Below are 24,485 nucleotides of genomic sequence, written 5' to 3' on the forward strand. Positions count from 1 at the left end.
TCCTACTACAATATCTAAAATAATGAAAAACATCAAATTAAGCTCTAAGCACGACAGAAAACATTACGGGAACCTTAATTTGCGATTAAGGCGAGCATAGAATGCGGGGTGAGCGGTGGTGTGGAGGCTTCAGAGTGCATGTGCGGGTATTGGGGGGTGCAGGGTGCGGAGTGCGCGGGACAGGCGCGCCGCGGGCCGCCACTTCTCTGTACTCGAGGAGCCCCGGTACACCTCGGTTTCCGGCGGGTGCTCCCTCGCGGATTCGCAAGTGTGTCCCGCTGCGCTAGGCCCGCGTGCCCCGTGCCGGCCACGTGCTCGCTTACTGCTCGTCGTTCGCTGTTCGCCCACTGACGGTGACGACACCTCGACTATACTAACTCCATTGATAAATACCGTAATTACTATACGATTGATGACGACTTCCCGCCTTATGTTGACTTTAAAAAAAAACAAAATATAAACGTTTTAAAAAAATAAATAATTTGTCATATTTCATTAATTAACTACTGCGTGAAAAAATCTAAATAAATATTTTTATTAAAATAAAAGGACAAGAATAAAACTTTATTTTTTAATTTCTTAAAGTTGCTTACAGTTTTAATCAATTATTTCATGCAAATTTGGTAAATGGACAAAAAGACTTTGAAATCAGTGTTCCACTTAGTTGATGTATCACCATGGAACCTACTCAGGTCACCTCGGACGATCATGATAGATCGTATAAAATCTACAATATGTACAAGGTAAGCATTAAAATAAAATAAAAAATAAATATTAGAATATACAGCTTTTTATGATTTATATCAATTTATCCTAATTAGATTTAATACCTAAAATCAAATTAATTGTACACAAGTAGCCTTACTTTAGAATCGTCAGTTTAATTGTAAGTCTACAACGAACTACTAATGTAGACTCTACCAAAAAAAAAACCGGCAAGAAAGTTATGTTTATGTTCATAATTGAAATTGATTTCATAGAACAAATGTTGTAAGGACAAAATAAGATTCGAATATTATTTTAATTCAAAGAAAAATGATTTAATAATTAATAAAAATTATTAGCTTTAATGTACGTTATATTATTTTAGTATATCTTAATTACAATTCGTTAGACATGAATGTTACTTATGAGACTAAAATATTTATACGAGTAATCAATCTTGGGTCAGATTAGCCACAAGCCGTTTATTTAGCTTTAAAATAATTAGTACAGATAATAATGTTTGAAGAAATTGCTTTACAAAAGTCAATATAATAATATATCCTATATCTGTGTTAATTTTAAACGTGACATACGTTCCTAGTATTATTAAAAGGTTGCTGCATTTTTAATAAAAAAATATCACACAGTAATTACGTAATTGATGTACAACACAGATGTACGTTACACTAAATGAATATCTCATTAATATATAAAAAATATCACTCACGGAAATCCGTGTAAATAAGTATTTTATATTTACAATTTTAATTACGTAACCGTGACAACTAAAATAAATTGATACTATAGAGCTAGAGTGTCTTGTTTTATCACTCCGATTGAAAATAATTATTTCTGCAATAGTCCCTTTATTGAGGTAGGCTTTAAGCAATAGAACTTTACGCTGCGACCCAAAGCAGCAGTAACCATAAACGTCACCCAATAAAACAAAATGTATCAAACATTCATATTATATGTACAATGCTAATTTGACGCCAGTAAAACCACAGAACATATAGCTACTTCGATAAATATATATATTTATATATATATATATATTATATATATAAATATTTATAATTAAGTACCTAAGTCATTATTTAAAATTCTGGTATGAAGGGTTATCAATCGGTAAGAATAGATTATAGTTAGTTTATAAATTTCATACTTTTGTAGCAAAGAAAAGGTTATGACGGATACATATCTACTTACTTCTAATGAAATATTTTATTTTATTTATTATTTAATTTTTTTCCCACACATCCAGATTTTCTAACACTGTTTCATTCGTCAGAGAACACGAGCTGATTTGTCAACGCAATTGTAAGGACATGAAAAACTCGTTGGAAACAGGATTGGAAACGGCGACCTTTGATTAAAATCCGCGTCATTAATAAATTACCAAGCCGTGCGAATTAATTATGTGCGAAAATACTTTGAAAATGGATTTATGTACTTTTTACTTATCTCGGAAAGTTATACGAGCATAGTGCAGGGTAAAAAATATCCATTAAGATGATTAATATCAATATAATACCTATGTTTTGTAGTGATAAGTACCTTGATTAATTTCAATTACTTAAAAAAATACTTATATTAAGCAAAATAAAGGAGTTGAATTCGAAAAATATTTACGGATCTACATACATACGAATGTTGTTTAGGCAGTTATTAATAAAAAATGCTGTCTTATTCCTTTCATTGTCGAATCGATGATGAAAGACATCAGTCTACTAAAAAATTATTAGTCTTTGGTTCAATTGTAAATTAATAAGCCTTTCCTATCAATGCTTTCTGCAATACATTGATTTTGTTAATCTTATTTTTTCCTACAAAATGTAGATAATTCATACTAATATTATAAACGCAAATGTAAATCTGTAAATCCGTCTATTCACTTTCTCGACTAATCCACGTGTCGGATTTTGATGAAATTTGGCTTGAACCCCAAAATAGTATGGGCTACTTTGGTCCTGTTAACCTTAACGTACTATTTCTTTACTACTTCTTTTTGAATAAACCTTTCGCGGGGATAAAATAGTTTTTAAAATAGTTTAATGTTAGCAATGAATTAGGGCCGAATTTCGACCAAGGAACGATCACTATACATAATAATAATAACAAAAAAAATTAGCCCTTTTTACAAGCTGTCTCACTCTTGGGCCTCTTCTCTGTATGACAAAAAATAGGACATAAACCACCACTGTGGCCCAGTTCGGTTTGAAGGAAGTACAAGTTTGACTTAAACTTCGAAAAGTCAGAGGTGCGTGCCGTAAGATTGCGTTGCCGACTACATACCCAGCGGTCTCTACGAGACTATTGCTGTTACCTAATTGTCAAAAGAATATACTTATAACAATTTTGTACAATACCATAATACACTACAGGTACAATTAAGGTCTACTAATAAACTAAGTCTAATCTTATAATTAAGACAACATACCAAGTGCATTAATAAGACTATAACAAGTTCGTGTTTGTCGAACAATTGTATGTATTAGTTTCAACAGTGGGCAATACATGGCAGGACAATATACATATTTTTTCTGTCAATGCATGACGAGGAAACTAATGGTTCCAATTTATTAATTATCATTGGAGGTTCACTTAAAGCCCAGAATAAGCACATGCCTGAATCCTAAAGGAGTTCTCGGAGGTAATATGAGGCTGAATAAGTGTTTTTTCTAAAAGCTTTTAGTTACTTTGTAAAATACACTAAGCACGCATTCTAAAATAATATACGATTATATTGCTTTATTATATGTATCTAAATCGTGTAAGTCTTAAAAAGCACAAGGAATAAATATCCTTTCAACAAGATTTAAATTTCAACTAACTAGTGACTTTTTAAAGGCTTTTAACGTTGGTTCAGTCGAAGGCCGAGGCTACAAAAGCGCCCTCGGCGTGGCTCGGCCGCCACGAGTACTAACATCCGCGGCGCCCCACCGCAGCGCGCGCCGCGACCGCCACGCAGTCTTCCCGCGCGGTCCGCACGTGTGTCTAGCGTGCCTTTACATCGAGTTTCAACTAATCGTTTCCGATAAAACTCGATATAAATCTTTAAGAAAAAGTGAGATTTTACTTTAAAAAAATTGTTTGTGTCCGTTTGTGTGTTGCGGACGTAAACTTAAATCTATTGAACATTGTGAACCAACTTTAGTGATCTTTCAATTAAAACTGTAATTGTTATAATTTTACTTCCTCAATAGATTAATTAGATATTACATGGAACCGGAACGTATTTAATTAAGCCAGGAATTTATTAGATCTAGTGCAGATAGGATATGTAACAACTTTAATAAGCTGGATGGTGGGTACTTAACTTTCTTTTAAGTATTTGTTTTGATCATTTTTTAAAAGTGGTAAACATTATTTACAAAATTTGTTTCAGATAAAACCATTTAATTACACTTTATTATTAAAGTTCAAAAGCGTAGCTTCATTAATGTATAAAGAGAATACATGTATTTTAAATATACATTTTAATTTTCAAAGAATAAATTATTATCATGAGTAATAAAATTAAGTATTATTTAGATATAATAAAAAGATTTATGACTTCATGATTATTATGTTAATCAGAAATGTTATGCTACGGTTGAAATAATTCATCTACATACATTCGTTGTTAGTGAAAGAGTTAGATCTTAATTTTAAATAGCCAATTAATTTAACATACGGCACAATAACACATCGTGAAGTACAAACAAACGTTGATATCCACTATCTACTGACAAAGTGGGACGTAAGACAGATATAACCATTGATATTAAGATAACAAATGCTTAAAAAAATCATTAGAACTTAATTGAAATGAGCAATGTTTCTATATAAAAAATTAAGTTATCTGAAGAAATTGTCTAATTTTATTTCTAAGAATAGAGGTTTGATTACCGCTTGCAAATATATTATGGCAACTATAGGTACTAATAGCTATCGGTTTGGCTAAACGGTTAACATTTGTATAGCTAATCAATTTTAGAAAATATTCTTAATAACGAATTATTTTTATATACCATAATAACACGTCGAACTTTTAACATAATAATTAAGTTTTCAATATGATATTTATAGTTCGGAGTGCGATGGTTCGGCACCAACAAGAACAAAAAGTAATAGATGCACGGCCCTAAAAATATTTGATAAATTTAAAAATATAAGCATTATCTTATTTATAAGTACAATAATATTGTGTTTAATAACTGGTACATTATTTTAATTTTAGAAACACTATATATATCGTATGCACTTTTATTCTAGTATAATTAATTCGATTTTAATAAAATATAAGTAAATTAAGAAAGAAAGAAATATAATATTTAAAACTTCTTGTAACCGGCAGTAACGTGTAGTATATATATAATTACAATATTGTAATTTAGTCACTCACATTTATTAGGTAGATTGTACATGTATTTTTCCATGACAACATCCATCCAATCATTTTTTAATATAACAAAAGGCACCTGCTTTACAATTATCTAGGGTTCATTCGACAGTCCCCTATGAAATGTAAAGACATATATGGTTACGATGAAAGATGCGTTCCAATTGTAATAACATCAATTGATTTAACGCTATTTTAGTGGGAGGAACTAAACGGGGTCACCGACCGGCAATTATGTCCTCCTAAAGAATTCTCTACTACACAACCGACATTAATAATGAATTCACGTTCTCTTACAATATTCAAATGCTATGTATATATAATGGATTTTATTATTTCAGTACGTTTGAATATACGATATTTTATGACTATTAAATTACTTATTAACATTTATTAAAATTGTAATGAATAGACCGTAAAATAGAAGTATTATTAATATACTATTATCAGATAATACTATTATCTGACCATAGGTACTATAGGAACCATTCGGTTTGCAACTAATAAAGTATTTTTAATATTGAAGAATCGAAAACTGTATAGAAAAATATAAAAATTAAAAATAATTTTGTAAATTATTTAGGCAAATAGATACCTTTCGAGGTAGGTATGTTTATTAAAGTTACCCACTTTTTAAAACTTTCTACTTTCCACGCTCTAAAAACATATTAGAAACATACTATCGTTATGGACGGCACATTATAATTGACTATTAAGATTTATTGGAATTCTTTTCTTGTAATATTTTAGCTTTTATTAAAGGGAGCGTCATGTTGTATTGCGAGAGAAACAGTCTCACCGTTGAAAAGTTTCGTAATATTTTTTCAACTGTTCTTAGAGCTAGGTAAGCCTTAAATGAATTAATAAATGATTTATTCGAGTTCGACATATTACAAAATCGAATAACACAGAGAGCAATTATCGGCATGTCCTTTCACTTAATGTTGATAGTGTGCAACGTATAAAAGCCTATTGGGACTGTAGCAGCCGGTGTGCTACAGAAACCGGTCATGGAATGAGAACGACAACTCAAGGCACTACAATATTGATAAATTTTTGGAACATTGACGCTCATTCATTTTTATCCATTTATCTTCTTACTCTACACCTAGATTACGCAATCCAAAATAAATAATGCTATAGTATATAGATATAACATTAGGATATCTTTTGTACTAAAAAAATATATAATAAAGTAAATTTAAAAAATAATAATAATAAGATGCTAGATGATATTATGTTTATATAAGATGCTATTCGTGCCTCATAAGTAATTTACAGTAGAGCTCTTCTAGGTGTAATTATTGTAATTTATTAACATATTTATGGTATAAGTTTTCGAAAATCTTTCGAAAAACAATTCTCCTGTTATCTTTAAATGGTTCCTAAGTTTGATTACTATTTTTTGCTCCTAATTTTTATCAAGATTTTGAAAAAGCTTGTAAGATTATAATATATATAAGATTTTTTAATCAAAAATTATTTAAATATGTTCAATGAACATTATAGATAAAACTTGAAGTCTGCAAATTAATTGAGAACTAACGGCGGATTCAAGAATACGGTTCAACGAACATTACTAGATATATTATGTAAACTATTGAACCTGAAGTTCTTGAAGTTCTCCGGAAAATCCTTAAAAGATCAATTTTACTAAACTGAAAAGTAAAAATAATTTTAACTGCATAGCCAGTATTTATTTTCAGGTCCGACGATAAAAGAGCCTTTCAACAAAATATTGTCCAACAATTATCATAGCACTTCTCAACTGTACTGATGGCAAACATTAATTAATTTTTTCGTGGATTGCAAAATTAACCTGGATCCAAACCATCATTACATACAATCTATTCCAATCAAAGTAGGAAAAAAGATAAACCTTAGATTTACGTATTTCATGCAATTTGCTAACTTAGCTATACTGTGCACTACTAAAAGTTTTTGATTATACTATTACACTTAACTACGTATATCCTTTACTTTAATTTTAATTCCAAAATTTGAGTTTTAAGTTTTAACAGTTTCGTCGACGTTCAAAGCGCAAGTTTTTCGCAAATCCAAATTGTTTAATCTATGATATTCACTATGAATATCATAGATTAAACAAGCTGTTATGTTTAGAATAGGGTTTACTGTATACCTCATGGGGTAACGCTTGAAAGACAAGTTCATCGAAGCTCAGCGAAATTAATTAAAGGTTTATAATACTTACTTTAAAGCTACACTTTAAATCATTCAGACATCCTACGGATTTATTATAGGTACTGTGTAAGAAATAACTTAATAGTGAAACAATTATATACTCTAATAAATGTCACTTCAAAACTGCCAAACAAATTGCTACATTTTGATCCTAGTATTTAAAAAAAAGAGAACTAACAATAAGAGAAGAGGTGTCCAGAAGAGGGACTTAAATGGCTTTTGCTACAACCCAATAAAAAAAAACAAGTCTTGTACAACAGAATAAACAGAGCCTCCTATACTATACTATACAAATATATTACATTTAGATTTTTTTTTCAAAAAGAACCTCTTGGAAACTCTTAAATATTATTCAGTTTTAATAAAATAAATAGACTTTATACTTAATAGAAGGTCTCTGCTATATCGGATAATGTAATCATAAATTTTTAATTTAGGGTATGTTTTTTTTAAGAATACATAAAGTAAAAATTAGATGAAATCTTAAAATATTTAATTAGAAATAAATCCTTCAAGATTTTCTATGGATTTAAATTTAATTTCAGTTATAACAATATTTTACTGATTGCGGAATTAATTTTCGTTCCAGTTAGCATTTCTTAAGATTGCAATATCAAATTGCCTGAAGTTGCACACTCAAGTACCAATCTGTGTATTAGTTGATTCGAAATTTATTAGTACATAAAAATGTACGTCAAGTTATTAATAAATTATAAACTATTATGATATTTTCCTATTGCATATTTCATTATAATTTCGAAATAATTAAAAAAAGATTATTTCCCTTAAAACAAGTTCCAAGAATTTATTATATTTTCGATTTTCCGTTATATGTATATATATATATTTATATAATATATACCACTCACTGATTAATCACGAAATCTCAGAAACTATAACACCTACAAACTCGAAATTTGGCAGGTAGGTTTCTTATAGGGTTTAGACATCCGTTAAGTACTACTTAGATATTACGAATTTCTACCCGTAAGGGGGGTAAAACGGGTTTAGAGGGGTTCAACTGGTTTTATATATTTGAATCTATAAGCCGTGAACATATTTTGATCTGTTTCATAATAAAATTATTACTCAATTTTCTCATTTATGATGCACTAAAGAATAAAAAACATTATAAAACCTAGGTAATAGCAGTAATCCTTATATTTTCTATTATCTTATTACATAATTTTAATATTACATACCATATATTAAATTGCACCTGTGCAGGGCGGGTCACGTTATCTATAATAATTTTACTAGTATTGTTTATATTGAACACGATTTTTTTTTCAATGTTATTTTGTTAAGACAATTTAACACTCGAAAAACTTTATGGTGCTTGCCGGAATTTGACACCAATGTCGGTATTTAATCCTCTTGCCCTATTTAATAAGCTTAGATTTAATGAAACAAAAATTGTTTTCATTTATTCAATTAACAAATACAATTCACAACAAAACAATGTAACAAAAATAGTCATCTGAATTCTTTTCACAAATTTTTTTTATCATCTTACATAACATTTTTTCTTCATGCACACGAATTAAGACGAAATTAAAGCACTATGTCTACGTTGGTCACAATTGCATATTTATTCAAATTAAATGGCTGTATTTACATAATATTATAAGTTTTGGTTTTATCTGAAAACGACTATATTTCTGAACTTTAATTAATTGTATTTCTTCTTTGATTTTGTTGGAATTTCTTGTAAAATTACTCGTTGATATATATATATACACATATCAATATAGAATTAACTTTCGTAATAATATATTACATTTTGTGAAACGTTTGTGGCATTTCTAAAAAAATCTTCTTTTTGTCTTGGTATGTTAAAAATAATGACTTTTTAAATAGATCTATTAGTTGAAGTTGAATAAGTTTATGCAACATTTTGCATAATATAATTTCGCATACTCTAATATTCGAAGCAAACCTTCCTTTAAAATTACCATTTTGATAAGAACACTTAAAATTTTAATTCGCAACTTATAATTATACTGCGTGTGATTAACAATCAGCCAGAAATTGCCTTTTTGTAACATATATGCTGTCTAAATATGTATACAACGAATTCTATGTATTTCAAAATAAGTGCTTGATTGAAATTGATGTAATATATACATACTTAAGCATTCATTTAAGCTCAGGATCGATAGTAAAAAAGTATAAAAAGATAAAATCTTCGTTTATATAATTATGCTTCATAACAAATATGTATATGCATTAATCCCTTATCAAGTACAATCTTATTACATTGAATAACTGTTTTTATTAAGTTTTGGATAGCAATCTTAAATGAAGTCTATAGATTATGATCGATGATGGAAATTTAATAAAGTATAGATGTAAAATATAAAGTAATAAAATTGAACTTAACTATCATGTCGGATAGTTAACGAGGTTGTTGTGTCGATCATGGTTACTTTGTTCCCGTATTGCCAGGAAATAAGTATCCATCGAGATACGCCATAATAAATTCACAATCAAGATAAATTAAGCGTTTACCAGACGTTGATCTTCCATCGTGATTATGTTCAATTACAGGACAACTTCGTTAGCAAAAGATTATTTTTTCACTGGTAACAAACTTGTTAAGTAGTTAATGAAAAAAATTGATACTTTACAGATTTTACGTTACATAAATATTGTTATTATACTTTTTTTTTGTTAAGATTATTATTTATCACGTTTCAAATTAATATTATTTTTTTTTTAAATAGATCCTTCAATAATGTTTTTTTTTTTATTTTGCAGAGACCAGAAAGCCTGGAGTCCCTGTCCATCTGTCGGAACACAAAGGCAAGTGTGTACGCTATGAATGATCAGGTTAGTGATAGTGAAACCATGAATTTTGTTTTACTTAACTCACCATCACATTGAAACACATACATAAACAATCAAAACAAGAGTAATATATTTTATTTTAAATTAAGGATGATTTGTCAATGTTAAGAGATATAACCGAATAAGATTAATTTAGGGCTTAGGGCTTGTATGTAATGTCAAATCCGTACATATATTTATTTTTTATGGTTAATTTAAGTGTCGAAATGTCAAAGCCGGATCATTTTATAATTTCTAATGAAATAAAAAAAATTATTTCGTATAATAATTTACGATTTTTAATATAATGAATGTGTAATTTGATCAGTAGGTACTGCGTTGCCATAATTACGTGTCAATGTGGTGGATGTACTAAGATGATCACCAGTTCACAGAATGCTACTGAAACGTCAAAAGCTAAGCACGAATATGTCGACAGCGACAAAAGAACAGTAGTTGTTTTCCTTAAAAAAATTAAAAGAGTTATGAAGTTTCTAAAAAAATATTTTATTGGCCGTGTGACAACAATACATATACTTTTTATGCTTAAAGTTTTATTTTATCAAATAGCACGGAGTTAAATGAGACTTTATTTGTTGTATGTTTCTTTCAAATCATCGGCTAGGTGACGATTTCGTTTTTTTTTTTTATACTTTATTAGATGCGTTAGTATATTTTACATACATCCTTTATCAGTTATCCTTAATGAGTTTTTGACATTTTTTCTGTGATAATGATGTGATCAATAAACAAATCAAAAGAAAAACTTGCTCCATCGATTGAAAATAAAGATAGCCTTTGATTGATCTGAATTTTGGTAAACATTAATATTTCGACACCCTGATAACGAGTATGTGATAGGTATATGATAGGTAAAGTACCCGCATATTTAATTTTCAATATCAAATCAAGAAAAAAAATTACTTAATGTAATAAATACTTATCTCAGAGGAATGTTAAGTCACAGAAAACTGCAATAGAATCAAATTAGCCAACCCCGATTCCCCGGTTGTCTGTCCTACCCTGGTAGGGTGTTTTTATAAGACCGATGGCGTCGTGGGATTCGCTGTAACAAAGCAGAAGCACCAGCAGGAACCGAAGTAACTGAGACTGAACCAGCAAGCCTCATGTATGCATGCAGGGGCTGCATCTTCTGCAGCGCTGGAGACGTCATGACGTCAAAAAATTCTAGCGATACATATGTAGTAGCTTTTTCGGATTTTAGACAGCATATAATATATAAAAAAAAACCATTCGTTTAATTATAATAATAATACACCAGGTGCCTTTTAATGGAAGTGGTGTCATAGTATAGGAGACTCCCGTTGCACCCACAGCTCCCTCGAATGGGAATGGAACGATTTTTTACCGATTACAATATAGAAGCAAATAGTTTGGCCGAAACACACTTTTTGGAGAATCTGATTTTTCTCGGGAGCTCTACTCAAAAAAGGTATTGAACAAAAAAAACTGTATAACCTACAGCTTTGTGGATTTAAAGTTATTTTTTATGATTTTCTAAGTTCAAAGGATCCTGATTACACATAAATACTTCACATATAACTAGCTATTTTGTAGAAAGAAATGTTCTTTTAAATCGCATTACAAATTCGATGACCGTGTTCGTGTTATAATATTCTGTTGATTTTTTACAATTAGTTCTTTTTAATAAAAAAATACATTTTTACAAGTTTATTTCAGTTTTGTCATTCTACATAATAACCAGCATGCCATTAAAATCCTCTTTAATTTTTTTAAAATAAAAGTTACGATGCCACGCTCTCGTCTCTGGTCGCCCTTAGTGGTAGGTACTATATCATAAGTCTTCACGCACGTGCCAACAACAACAACAAATACTAGGAAAACATCTTTATATGTATTTATTTCATGGAATATATATATATATATATATATATAATATTTATGATATAGGTAGGCGAACAGGCTAATGGGTCATCTGATGATAAGTGGTCAGTCACCATTGGCGCTGTAAGAAATATTAACCATTTCTTAAATCGCCAATACCGCCTTTGCTAAAAATGTATGTCCCATGTTCCTACAACAATAATAAGTACCTAAATAAGTGAGAGAAGTCTATTTTTCTCTTATAGGTGTTTCTCCCGTCCCGAGTTTCTAGCTTACAGAGGTACAGGAAAGGTCTACGTCACCTATAGAGGTCTCACATATTTTTTTTTTATAAGTAAGACCATCCACAACAAATGTGTACGAAATCTTAAATAAAATTTGTGTATGTATTATTAATTGAAATATTAGCAGGACATAATAGTTTACAAAAAAACTTGCATAAAAACAAATAACAGGTGCACATTTGATCAATAAATGCATATGTAATTATGTTCGTTTTAAAAATACTACTAAATAAACTTAGAACTTAATTTATAGTCTGCTCTTTTTTGGATGTAATTTCGTTATAACAGTTTCTGTTCCTAAGAAATCACTCTTATCTCCGAGACGAACTATTTATTTTGTATCTGCTAATTTAGAACATAAAAACTCGTATTTTTATGTTCTAAATTAGCCCACTTACAAACCAGCGACATAAAATTAATGTACTTTATATACTACTTACATCCTTTGCTGTTAAAACTTGGTTACTCCTGACAACTACCCTGAGGTTCGCGTTTGTGATATAAATGGCATTTTAGCGGGATATATTATAACAAATAGATGGATAGAAGAGAACTCTTAAACAGAGAATATATAATTTATCTATCTAAAAATCTATATAAAAAATATAAATGTGTGCCATCAAAGTCGCGGGTAAAACTAGTAAAAAATTAAATAGGTATGGATATTTAATAGTGAAGAACGTTATCACAACATTCCTAGCGCACTATATACAGTACTATTTTAAGCGGAACTGTTGTTTATTACACCAAACAAGTACAGATTAGCTCCGCAACATGCGAGGTGAGAAAAGCTTAGACAACTAACTTGATACTACTTGGTGCCATCAAAGTCGCGGGTAAAACTAGTAATAAATTAAATAGGAAGATTAGGTATTAAATAATATTTAATAGTGAAGAACGTTATCACAACATTCCTAGCGCACTATATACAGTACTATTTTAAGCGGAACAGTTGTTTATTACACCAAACAAGTACAGATTAGCTCCGCAACATGCGAGGTGAGAAAAGCTTAGACAACTAACTTGATACTACTTGGTGACTAGGTTTTTTCATAATCTATTGGCACCTTACTTTATTAGTAAAGATATTTTTTCCAAGTTTCCAACATCCCAAGTTCGATGTGTTAAAGCTCATAAATATTATTTTCATGATAGCTCTGTGGTTCTGATAGTAGAAGAGTACATCTTTTGACATCGCCTAAAAAAATCGATGAAATACTAAGGCCCTGTGGGGTTGGCTGTTTTTATAGTTTGTTTTTTGAACACAATTGCACTTATCTTCATAGAACGAATATTTTAATGACTTTAATAACAATAAAAGAGCAATACGACTCATGGCAGACACGACATGACATTACGTCTAGCTAATTACACGATCGTAGAAATAATGAATAGTTAATAATCTCACAGTGCCATTTTAACGGTAGGTGCTGCAATCTGCCAAATCAAAAAAAAAATGATATAAAATTATATAAAACCTAAATGTTAATGAACGCTCCAATTTTATTTTTTATTTAATATTTTTATAAATATTTCGCCTTAATAACGAATACAAAATACTATTTAATAACAATTTTAACTCAAATGATCAAAACACTTGACCGAAATTATTGCTTTATCTCATTATCGTACCCCTTAACTATACATATATCTTCCTTACTTGAACAATTTTGATTTTAACATGAGTATCTTTTTCTAAACTATAATTAATCAATATTGTTGCAGACTTTTCATACGCCATCTTTCGGAGACGAAGAGTTTGATATTCCGTTGATACACGGACAGCATGCTGCAAGTGGCGGAGGCCAAAACTCACACATACAATACTCCCAACTTCACCACTCTGCGCCTCAGGTTTGTTTACATAATTTTGTCTTTTTGTTAGATTCAATTTATTTTAATTTTAAATAAATTTAATGTAGCAAAAATCATTGTAATATAAAGCTCAATTATTATTTAAATAAATATATGGATATATTAAAATAAATGCGCAAACAAATCATTTTCTTGTTGTAATATTTTGTATTAAGTACTGCCTACTTTTACGAAATGCGTCCTCGATCATCTGTCCTACTTTTTAGATTGCTTTTATTGAAATGAAATTGCCTTTTAATAAATTCCGTTAAGTAGGCGCTGGTCTCGAAGATATTTTAGATCATTCTTAAAACTATTTTAAAAATAGATGCCATGGTGCATTACTTTACGTTTCTAGAACAACCATTAAACTTTATTGATGATAATTATAGAGGAATTCATTCATTGCGATAAGATTGGTTATTTTTTAAATAAATTAAGTAACTAAAATGGCAATTTCAAAATAATAAATCTAGACACGACAAATTAATGTAACCTAAATCTAACCTTGATAAATTAGTCATTAATTATTATAATCAATTTTGTTGTATAGTAGGCATACGCTTAGCTCTTCATTCTCATGTGAAAAATAAAAATCATTATTCTTAAGGTGGAATGATCATAGAAAATCTCGATCGCGTCCATCCAAACTCACTTTTAAAAATAGTTAATTAAAATGAAATGAAAATAAATTCCTTAAAAACGTTTCTTATAAAACTTATTAAATATTTATTTTTTGAAAACAATGTAATCCTATATATACTTACTCAGGGTCAGATTTAAATAACTGGATGCCTTTGGCGATAAAACTGTGGAGGCTCTTAATTATTTTCAAAATAAATTGATCAATTTTTTACAGACTATATAAAATTGTCTATATATTTAGAATCATATGTTATTTAAGGAATGGATGGATATACGTGAAATGGCTTCATTTGAATTACGTTGATTTTTTCTTAGCAATCGCTACTGAAAATACTTAAAGAAATATGTTACTATGTCATATACAAAATTTTATCATCTCCAAAAAAATCATTACTGTTATAAGTAATAAAAAATAATTATTTGCAATTTCTTCTTTCTCGTCACTACTGTTCACACATTCAACATAAATTTAAACACTTACAATTTAATTTTGTAATACAATAAACCTTGTAAGTACATAAGTCTATTTCGGACGAATTTACAAATAATTGTAGGTTTTGCGAGCTACTATATCACGTAGTTTTCATGTGCATCATAAAAAATAATTCGCAATTTTCTTTATTAAAGTATGCGCCGTAAGCGTTCTTTAAAAAAATCTATATTTTGAGGGCTTCTCTTTAAAAGAGGCCCCGCCCGCGCCGCGACGGGGCTATAGCCGATAAATCCTGCCCTGTCTCATCAAGTATACAAATTAAGTAAACAAATGTGGTGACTTCCCATCGTTAAAGATAAGGAATAGTGTAGAACACTTGAATAATATTTTTTAAACGATTTGAAACTGCGCAATAGTTTGATGTTTCACAAAGTATTACATTATTTAAAAATTTCCAAAAAATTAAGCTACTGTTTACGGTGTTTTCATTACCGTCTTTACCATAGGCCACACAGGGCACGTGCCCTATCCTGAGAGGGCCCCGAAGTACCAACAATTTCTTTCACATGTTTGTTCTCACGTTGACTGCTATGTATATTTGCAAAAGTGATATATTTGTAAGAAATAACTAACATTTTTATCAAAAAAGGCTATAAAATAGCCATAAGATGGTACAACCAATCAGATTCCTACGAATATACGAAAATTACCGCACCGTTTATTTGAAACTGTTCATAAGGCCTGGCAAAAGCAAATGATTTGTACATGGTAGTAAATATCTACCAAAAAGGCCCCAAATTCATTGGTGCCCAAGGGCCCCAGCATAGTTTGAGACGGCTTTGGGTGTTTTTATTCATAAAATAATTATATTTCAATAAAATTTATTGACTATGTAATCTTAGTAAACAAGTTTTAATATCACTAAATGTCGTTTTGATTCAAAATAATACAAAAAAAAAATTAGTACATTTCTACACTCTGTATTCTAGTGTCGCAATTTGTAAAGCTACTTACTACTACAGATGTTCGGCGCGGGCATTGTAGTCTTACAGCCTCTTTAAAACCCTGCTGCGTTCACATGGCTAGACTAGGAACCAAGACATATAATTAGAAACTCTTCTTAAATAGTAAAAATATTTAGTTTTATGTATTCGATTATGATAATCATAATATCACAGGTTCAGAATCTTTGAAAATCGTTATTGTTAATGTCAACGTCAAAATATATCAATCAATTTTACCCATGGTAATGACAAATTTGACAATATTCATTCAATTTCAGTAGTATTTTGCAACTATGTAGGTTTAGAAAGAGTAACTGTTTTTTTATTTACTTTCGTATTATTATCTTATTCTTGTTTTGTGGTAAATTTCTTTTCTGTGATATTATTAAGAATACTAAAACATTATTACTCCTACCTAGGTTGGTATGATGAACCCGGCTCAAGATGGATTAGCTCCGCCGGGTGGTGCTCCTTCATATCAACAACCTTTATATTTACAAGAACCACATACGCCTGTCACTTCTCACAGGTATTATTTGTTTACTATTTCTATTACTATTCCAACATGTATATTTACTAATATCAGAATATTGTTCTACAATGTAAAAATAAGTTTAAAATAAATAAATTTTATGAAACAATGATTATATATATTTAAGAATAAGAACATATAATTTATCAAAAGATTTAGATCTACTATTCATGGGGATAGTGAATTTTTAGATTTTTAACCTAAAAATCACAAACTAAAGAAGGCTACAATATATGATAAAATTAACTTCTATAATAAACATGACTCCAAAAAGGTAGAATTAATATTATCAAAACCAACATAAATATTTGTTTATGTTTCTCAACGCTAAAAAAGTTTAAAATATTATTTATAAGGCAATTTTTTTAAAAAAAAGTTTGATGTATTTTTTCCCACAGTAATGCTGCTGCTCCAGCGGGTAATTATATGATCCAGCAACAGCCTGGTGGTCAACAACAGTTGCTCATGCTCCAACCAACTCAAGTAATGAGTGGTCCACCGACACCAAGTACTCCAACCCAGCCTGGACCAGTTTATGGATCACCACAGAGAGCCTCACCACCGGGAACTACAAGTGATGACTCTGATGATAGTGTGCCTTCACATCATTCTCAAGTAAATATTAAAATAATGTTAATTCATAGTAGATTTCATTGTAGCCATTATTTAACAAATTATTGTAATCATTTTAATCAGAATCACTTTATTAAAAAATATTATTTTTATCTCTCATTATTGTAATTTACTATAAAAATATCTTTCTCATGTATCATAACTATACTATATTATAGCTTCATGTTTTATGTGTTTTTTTTTTATTTATATTTTTTGTAAGTAGTTCATTGGCATACATTTCATGTTAATTTATTACTGTCATTAAATTGAACCAAGTTTATTTTAAAATTTCTAATAAATTCGTTGTTTGTTGGTAGTTGCCTGGTGATGCGGAAAGCCTTCTGCCTATCCATTATTGCTCAGCGAGCCGGCAGCAACAAACTACGCTTCATCAGGTATAGGAAAATTTTATACTAATAAGATAATAGATTTATATACACTAAATAGAATTGATAGTAGACATGTGTTGCCAATGAACTATTTAAAAAAAAATAGCAACATATTTTTGATAAAACTTTTATTTGCATAGATTGGTGTTAGCAACATGGGTGTTAAAAGATCCTCACCAGAACCAATGGATAATGGAGTAACCCGTGGACAGATGCAGAAAAAGCCTAAAGTGCAGAAAAAGAAAAAAAAAAGAGATCCAAATGAACCACAAAAGTATGTCTTGAAATATTCAACTTGAGTATTATTATAAAATGGCTATATATATCAAATTACCAGAACTAAATTACTTTATTTCCACAGACCTGTATCGGCATATGCTCTGTTTTTCCGAGACACACAAGCAGCTATAAAAGGACAAAACCCAAATGCAAGTTTTGGTGAAGTTTCTAAAATTGTTGCATCCATGTGGGATGGTTTAGACTCCGAGCATAAAAGTGTAAGTATTGCTATAAAGTGGAATATAAGGCATTAATAAAATATTGAAATTAATTACTATAATTTTTATTAGGTTTACAAACAAAAAACAGAAGTAGCCAAGAAAGAATATCTAAAAGCGCTGGCAGCTTATAGAGCCAGCTTAGTATCCAAGGTAAGTCCATTTTACAGAATTATATGCTCTACTACCTTCTCCTCAAAGGGAGAGGAGGCCTTTATCCCAGCAGTGGGACATTTACGGGCTGCTTATGTATATATGTATGTATATGCTCTACTATCCTGAAATCATATGAATCACAGCTTATTGGAATTATAAATTTTTTTTTTTTTTACTAGATCTACAAACTATTTATTTATGTATAATTTATTGCTACACCAATAGAAAATAGTACAGAAAATGTTTTTGGCTACTTAGTTATTTATCTCAGGGTATTTCTACAACTAGGTAAGTTGAAATAAAGATACAAACATATAAATGTAATTTAAAATATATATTGTTGCATTTTGAAGAATGTAGTTTGATACAATCAATTTGTACTTATAAAGAGATTCTATAAGTTAATATTATGCATATATAGCAATGTATTTTGACTGCTACGTTGGTCTAATAACTAGATATAACTATATAAGACTGGCAGATCGCGAGGTCCTAGGTTCATACCCTGGGGTCGGGCTGATTAAAAGTTATAAGGGTCTGGCGAAAAATTCTCAGTAACAGCCTGGAGTCTGGAAGTGTGTACACTGCCGTGCCTCGAAAAGCATGTACAGTATGGTCCTGCGCATAAAATCTTCGCGTCGAATTTGCCGTTCCATTGGATGATGGGAGTGAGAGAATAGAGAGTGCACCTGTGTTTACGCATTCACTTGCGCACTATAATTTTTCGGCGTATTCGGCTAGTAACCCTTGAGATTAGCCGCTATGACCAATATCGGTCGAGACGACTTCATCGTCATGTAATTAAGGTTTTATTTTTTAATTAAGTTCTCCTTTGATCAATACTTATAGATTATGTTATCTTTAATGGTTTTTCTACAAACTTATTTGTTAGTAAATTTAATAAACTTTAGTAACACCCAACAATGGCTGGGCAAAATCCTTGTCTTCTCTCGGGGAGATGGCAAGGAACATATTTCGCGTGTAGTTTCCTTACGATGTTTTCTTTTACCGTGGAGCATGTAATGAATTAGAATAAATAATAAACGAGATTGAGACCTCGAATCGATAAGATATTCGGTTAAGATTCACGTGTTCTATACACACTGGTCATCTCAGGTTGGAATATGCAATGGAATAAATGTGTTTTTTTTTCCAAATGTAATCTACCTTAGTTTCATATATTATAGCGAATTCTAAAACTAAATTTTATTTGGTAACTCAGATTTATATCAAAATTACCCTCAAAAAATAAAGATATATTATATCTCTTATTCGCTAATACTATGATTAGCATACTCAAAAAAAAAAAAAATATTATTTCTCTTATTCGCTAATACTTTGATTCGCATCAAAAAAATCACGCCCGCGAACGACGAGCTAAATCGTAAGGCGAATAGTGTGCGCACTGGTTACACTTTTACGTACGCGGTTCGCCTTGGCATTAGAGCGCATATGTAAATACTTTATAAAAATAATGTTTGTGATAAAAAAAGTAATTATATATATTAAGAAAAGTTACCTTACTCATTTTGTTATAAACATTAGAATGTTTCTTTGAGTGTATAATATCAGTTAATGAACACATTTTTAGGTCAATAAAGCTTCTATAAAAACATTTCATAATAATCTGCATTAAGCCCGTCTTTTAATTGTAAGCAATACTGACATTAAACCATATATACTCTGTCAATCATTTAAACTATCTATTCTAATATTATAAATGCAAAAGTAACTCTGTCTGTATGTCTCTTATGAAATTTGCTAGTAAAATTGAACCCCTTTAAAGATAAGCTACTTTTGCCACGTCAAACGTAACATCCTGTTTCTTATGTCTTAAAGAAAAAAAAATCTGGACATCATTACAATAATTATTCCCTTTTCCCTTACATTATGCATTTATTCGCAAAATTCTATATTCTAAATATTATTATATACATATTTATAATATAGATAAAATTCCTAGTTCGCGACACCCAGTCTGTAGTCGGTCTCTTCATACTGCCAAACTGAGCGTTTTGTTTTGTTTAGTATTTGGTTATATCTGATTAAAGTTGCTCTTAAAAATATTTTTGTGTGTCCAAAACAATTTTACAGAGAAGGCAAAACATTATATATAATCTCGCCAAAAAACAATAATTACAAAATCTATTATATATATTATATTAATCACAACAAAACGTATTATTTTATTACAAAAATACTTATTGTCTCACTAGATGATGTAATTTTTAAAAATCGAAAACAATAGTCATTCGGGTGATTCAACGGAAAAAAGCCATAACAATTTGCTAGCTTAACTGTTTATGTTATATGTAAGTATAAAAATAATTCAACCAGTTATTTGACTCTTTATTGACTTAATTACTTTGTAACTGTTGTATTATTTGGATGGCCAATTTTAGGAAATAGGAATAGGTTAATTTAATGAATTTACAATCACGTACGTATTAAGTATATATAAATAGTCTTGTAATTTTTTAAACTGGGAAATAAATTAAGTATTATAGTATGCAAAGAACGCTATACATTACTCTTAAATAGAAAATGTTCCTAGCACGAAACTGATTGTACGAACGACGCTCTCGCTATTCCAAGGACCCGGCGAGAATGTAAAGCTGCCTTTCGCTCGTACGTAACGACTGCGACTGCGCTACATTTTTAAAACTGGTCACTCCGAATATCATGGCAACTAGCAACGCGTCGTCGTATCGACTAGTTCTTATTCTGTGTTCAGTCTGTATTTGTTCTATTGTGTTATAATTTGGTTCATAGTTGTTTCGGGCATTTATATTTTAAAATACGTGTTAATATTAAAATAGTATAATTAAATGTATGATATAATAATTCGTAAACATTTAAAATCATACTAATATAATTATATACAAATAAGCGAAGCTAGCTATTGTTCCACGCGTCTTCCTAAACCGGTAAGCTTTCGAAAGCTTTTATACGAGAGTTATATTGTCAATTTTTACTAACAATTGTTTGTTTTAAGTTGACAATCTTTCTTTGATTACATTTTGTTATGAATTAATTCGTTAAAAAGTGAAATAAATGTGTTAATTCATCATTCTCTATTTCAACAATAATTAAAACCGTATTTATATTTATTTTATAAATACAACACTTCTGATAAAAATCAGCATTATAATAGAAATATTTAAAAGTAAATGTTTTTAATTCAGGGCGGCGAACAAGAAAATCAAATAATGTATAATCACAGCAATGCAAATGCTAACTATGGAACCTACTATCAAGGCCAACAATATGGTAACGGACACGCTCCACAAGCTTATGCACCAAATACAACTCCACAAGGCTACACACCTCAGAATTTTCCGGGAGGTCAGCCTCCGCCTTCGTACGCTGGAGCACCGCCTCAAGGATATCCTACTAATGCGCAACCATCACCTCAAGGCTATCAAGCAAATATGGGACATAACCCTCAAACATATCAGGTTGGTACATAAAGTACTTTTTCAATAATACATCATTATATATGATGAGTACTTGTGAAACATTTTTAAGTAGATAACATTGGACAATTATTAAGATGATGATGATGAACTTCTATGTTGAATAAACTTGCTTTGTGTGTTAGAAATATCAAATATGAATACAAATAATAACATATATATCAACAATTTTTTTTTAACAGGGAGTCCCAGGGCAATCGCCTCAAGGCTATCAAGTAAATCCTGCAAACCCAGCCCAATCATGTCAACCTAATATGGCACAGTCACCAAGAAGCTATCAGCCAGCACAATCTCCAAACTATGCTGCAAATTCAGGATTGTCACCACCAGCCTATAGACAAGTTCAGTCACAATCACCACCAGTGCAATCTGTGCATGCTGCCATGCAGTACCATCACTCCCAACAGGTAAAAATAATTTAACTTTCCTTTTTCGTGTTGCATAAAATTATATTTTTATTTTGTTCTTATTTGAAATGATGACAAAAATATTACTGCTTTATTATAATTTAATAAAGTAATTAGATCAAATAAAATCATTAACAGATGCAGCAAGCTCACCAAGTACAGCAATATCAGCAACAACAATCCAATCAACACCAACAACAACAACCCCAATTGCAACATCAGCAACAAGCTCAGCAACCACTTCAACATCAGCAAACGTCACAGCAACAGCAGAGTCAACAGCAGACTCAACACCATCAACAGTCACAACCACTTCAGCAAACGCAACAACAAAATCAGAATTCTGGGTTAAAAAGTGAACAGACTCCCAATAACAATGCAAATTCAAATTCTGGAATGCCACACCAGTCTCCAGAGGTATTTATGCAGCAATAGTAACATAAATCCATTTAAAAAAAACATTATAATATGTTATTTTTTAACCAAATATGTTTTTTTAATTTGCTAACAATTTCTTGTATTATAATGAAATTTAACTTCAATTCAAGCCCAACTTGTATTTTACATAATGTATATTAGGTATTCCTTTCTTTTTTAAAAACATTTAATTTTTTCTTTAGCAAAATGAAAATGGAAGTACACCATCATGTATACGCCAAGGCTGTACTAATCCTGCCATTTCTAATAGTGAATGGGAGGATGAATATTGCTCCAATGAATGTGTTGTTAGTCATTGCAGGTAATAGAGAAAAAAATAACGGAATATTTATCGCAGAATTGAAAAAAATAATTTAACATCATTTTTATTTCTTTCAGGGACGTCTTCAGCTCATGGGTCGCATCAAACACCAATAATCAAATGCAAAATTTTTCTGCTGTCAAGTGAAATTGTCACATATCAAAATGTACAGTAGGGTATAAAACTTTAAAAATAATATGAAAGTTATTAGTATAATACTTTGCCTTGTTATGGTTATTTATTAATTCATTAGTAAAAATGATAAATAATAATGGTCTCAGATCATGGTTGGAAATTTAATTGCCAAATGCATCGGGAATTTGCATATTTAATTTCAAAAGCATATAGTGCCTTGACAAATAACCACAACTTTACATCAATCTTCATATTTTTAATTTAGGAAAAAAAAATCCAATCAAATTTGTTTTATTTAAATAAAATTATCTGTGACTTATACATTAATCAGAATAAAAATAATTCATGATAAATATAAGCTTCACTATATGTATTTTATTATAATCTCAGTATGAATATCTATCTTGAGTCCCCTAATATACTTCTTTGTAATACACATATTTAAACTTTAATGGATGGATCGGATGTACTGAAAAATATTTCCAATTGAAAGCTAACCTTAAGTGAAATATGTATAGAATTAATAGGCTATTTTAGTAAGAATGAGTATTGGAAAGTTGTAATACAATATTATGAGTATTTCATTGGTTAATATTTAACTATGTTTCGCCTTAAATACTTTTTTTTGAGACATTAATTTATGATGTTAGAAAAGTAATCTCGAAGAAACGTAATTATGCTATAATGTTGAAATATATGAAAAAAAAAAATAATGTAAAACAATTGAAATGAGAAACTTTTATTCAAATGTATATATTTAAGTGTTGATTTAAAATTTATATATTTGATAGGAACATATGAAAGTGGTGAGTGTAGAGTATGAAGGTAAAAAAAATATTACCTACTTCAACACATTAGTTATTCATAAAATGTATTCATGATAGCAATACAAATTTATTCCTTTAGAAGTTGTGCTTAGCATAGGATATAGCTGGACCAAAATTTCCTTTATATTCAGAACAACTGATACTAGTTTAAAATATGTATTTCTTGTTTCATTGTATATTCAGTAAGTTACAAGTGTAAATAAATTCTTGCAATAATAGGAATAGTGGTAAATAAGAAAATGTCATATTTCAATTTTATGTAATTTATAGTTATTCCCAATAGACTATGTACTATTTCCTTAAAACAAAATATCCCTATGTATTGTAAAATAATTGTGTATAAAATGTAACTAGAACAATTATTTCATTAAATTTCTTAAGCAGTATTTATGTTATTTTTGTTGTAAGTTAAATCCTTTTTAAATAATTACCAAATTCAATTGAATATTAAATATATTACAAAAAAGTTATACATAATGCCTGTGGCTAATATAATGAACTAAAAA

General features: G+C 29.8%; 1 protein-coding gene across 9 annotated transcripts; it reads left to right on the plus strand.

The window, feature by feature from the left end:
• The first annotated feature begins 219 nt into the window (after positions 1 to 219).
• Positions 220 to 24,365, plus strand: LOC125064770 (TOX high mobility group box family member 3-like). 9 transcript variants are annotated; one of them, XM_047671976.1, is made up of 15 exons: positions 226 to 353; positions 596 to 743; positions 10,052 to 10,123; positions 13,996 to 14,124; positions 16,626 to 16,735; positions 17,137 to 17,353; positions 17,671 to 17,748; positions 17,883 to 18,016; positions 18,104 to 18,239; positions 18,312 to 18,392; positions 21,581 to 21,853; positions 22,054 to 22,278; positions 22,417 to 22,695; positions 22,899 to 23,017; positions 23,095 to 24,365. In XM_047671976.1, exons 2-15 carry the CDS (start codon positions 678 to 680, stop codon positions 23,162 to 23,164), a joined length of 1,989 nt encoding a protein of 662 aa, XP_047527932.1. In that variant the 5' UTR covers positions 226 to 353; positions 596 to 677; the 3' UTR covers positions 23,165 to 24,365. The 9 variants fall into 9 exon arrangements, with proteins under 9 accessions (XP_047527941.1, XP_047527932.1, XP_047527933.1 ...); XM_047671977.1 differs by having other exon boundaries at positions 10,052 to 10,096; XM_047671979.1 differs by lacking the exon at positions 17,671 to 17,748.
• The last annotated feature ends 120 nt before the right edge of the window (positions 24,366 to 24,485 follow it).

Source organism: Vanessa atalanta, chromosome 6, assembly GCF_905147765.1.
Source record: "Vanessa atalanta chromosome 6, ilVanAtal1.2, whole genome shotgun sequence".
In the NCBI taxonomy this organism is placed as follows: domain Eukaryota; kingdom Metazoa; phylum Arthropoda; class Insecta; order Lepidoptera; family Nymphalidae; genus Vanessa; species Vanessa atalanta.

What these genes read in the sequence shown, in the direction of transcription:
- LOC125064770 (XM_047671976.1), top strand. Translation starts at nt 678, where the DNA reads ATGGAACCTACTCAGGTCACCTCGGACGATCATGATAGATCGTATAAA. An exon ending in TTCACCACTCTGCGCCTCAG is followed by an intron (nt 14,125 to 16,625) that starts GTTTGTTTACAT and finishes ACTCCTACCTAG; the next exon opens with GTTGGTATGATGAACCCGGC. An exon ending in ACGCCTGTCACTTCTCACAG is followed by an intron (nt 16,736 to 17,136) that starts GTATTATTTGTT and finishes TTTTTCCCACAG; the next exon opens with TAATGCTGCTGCTCCAGCGG.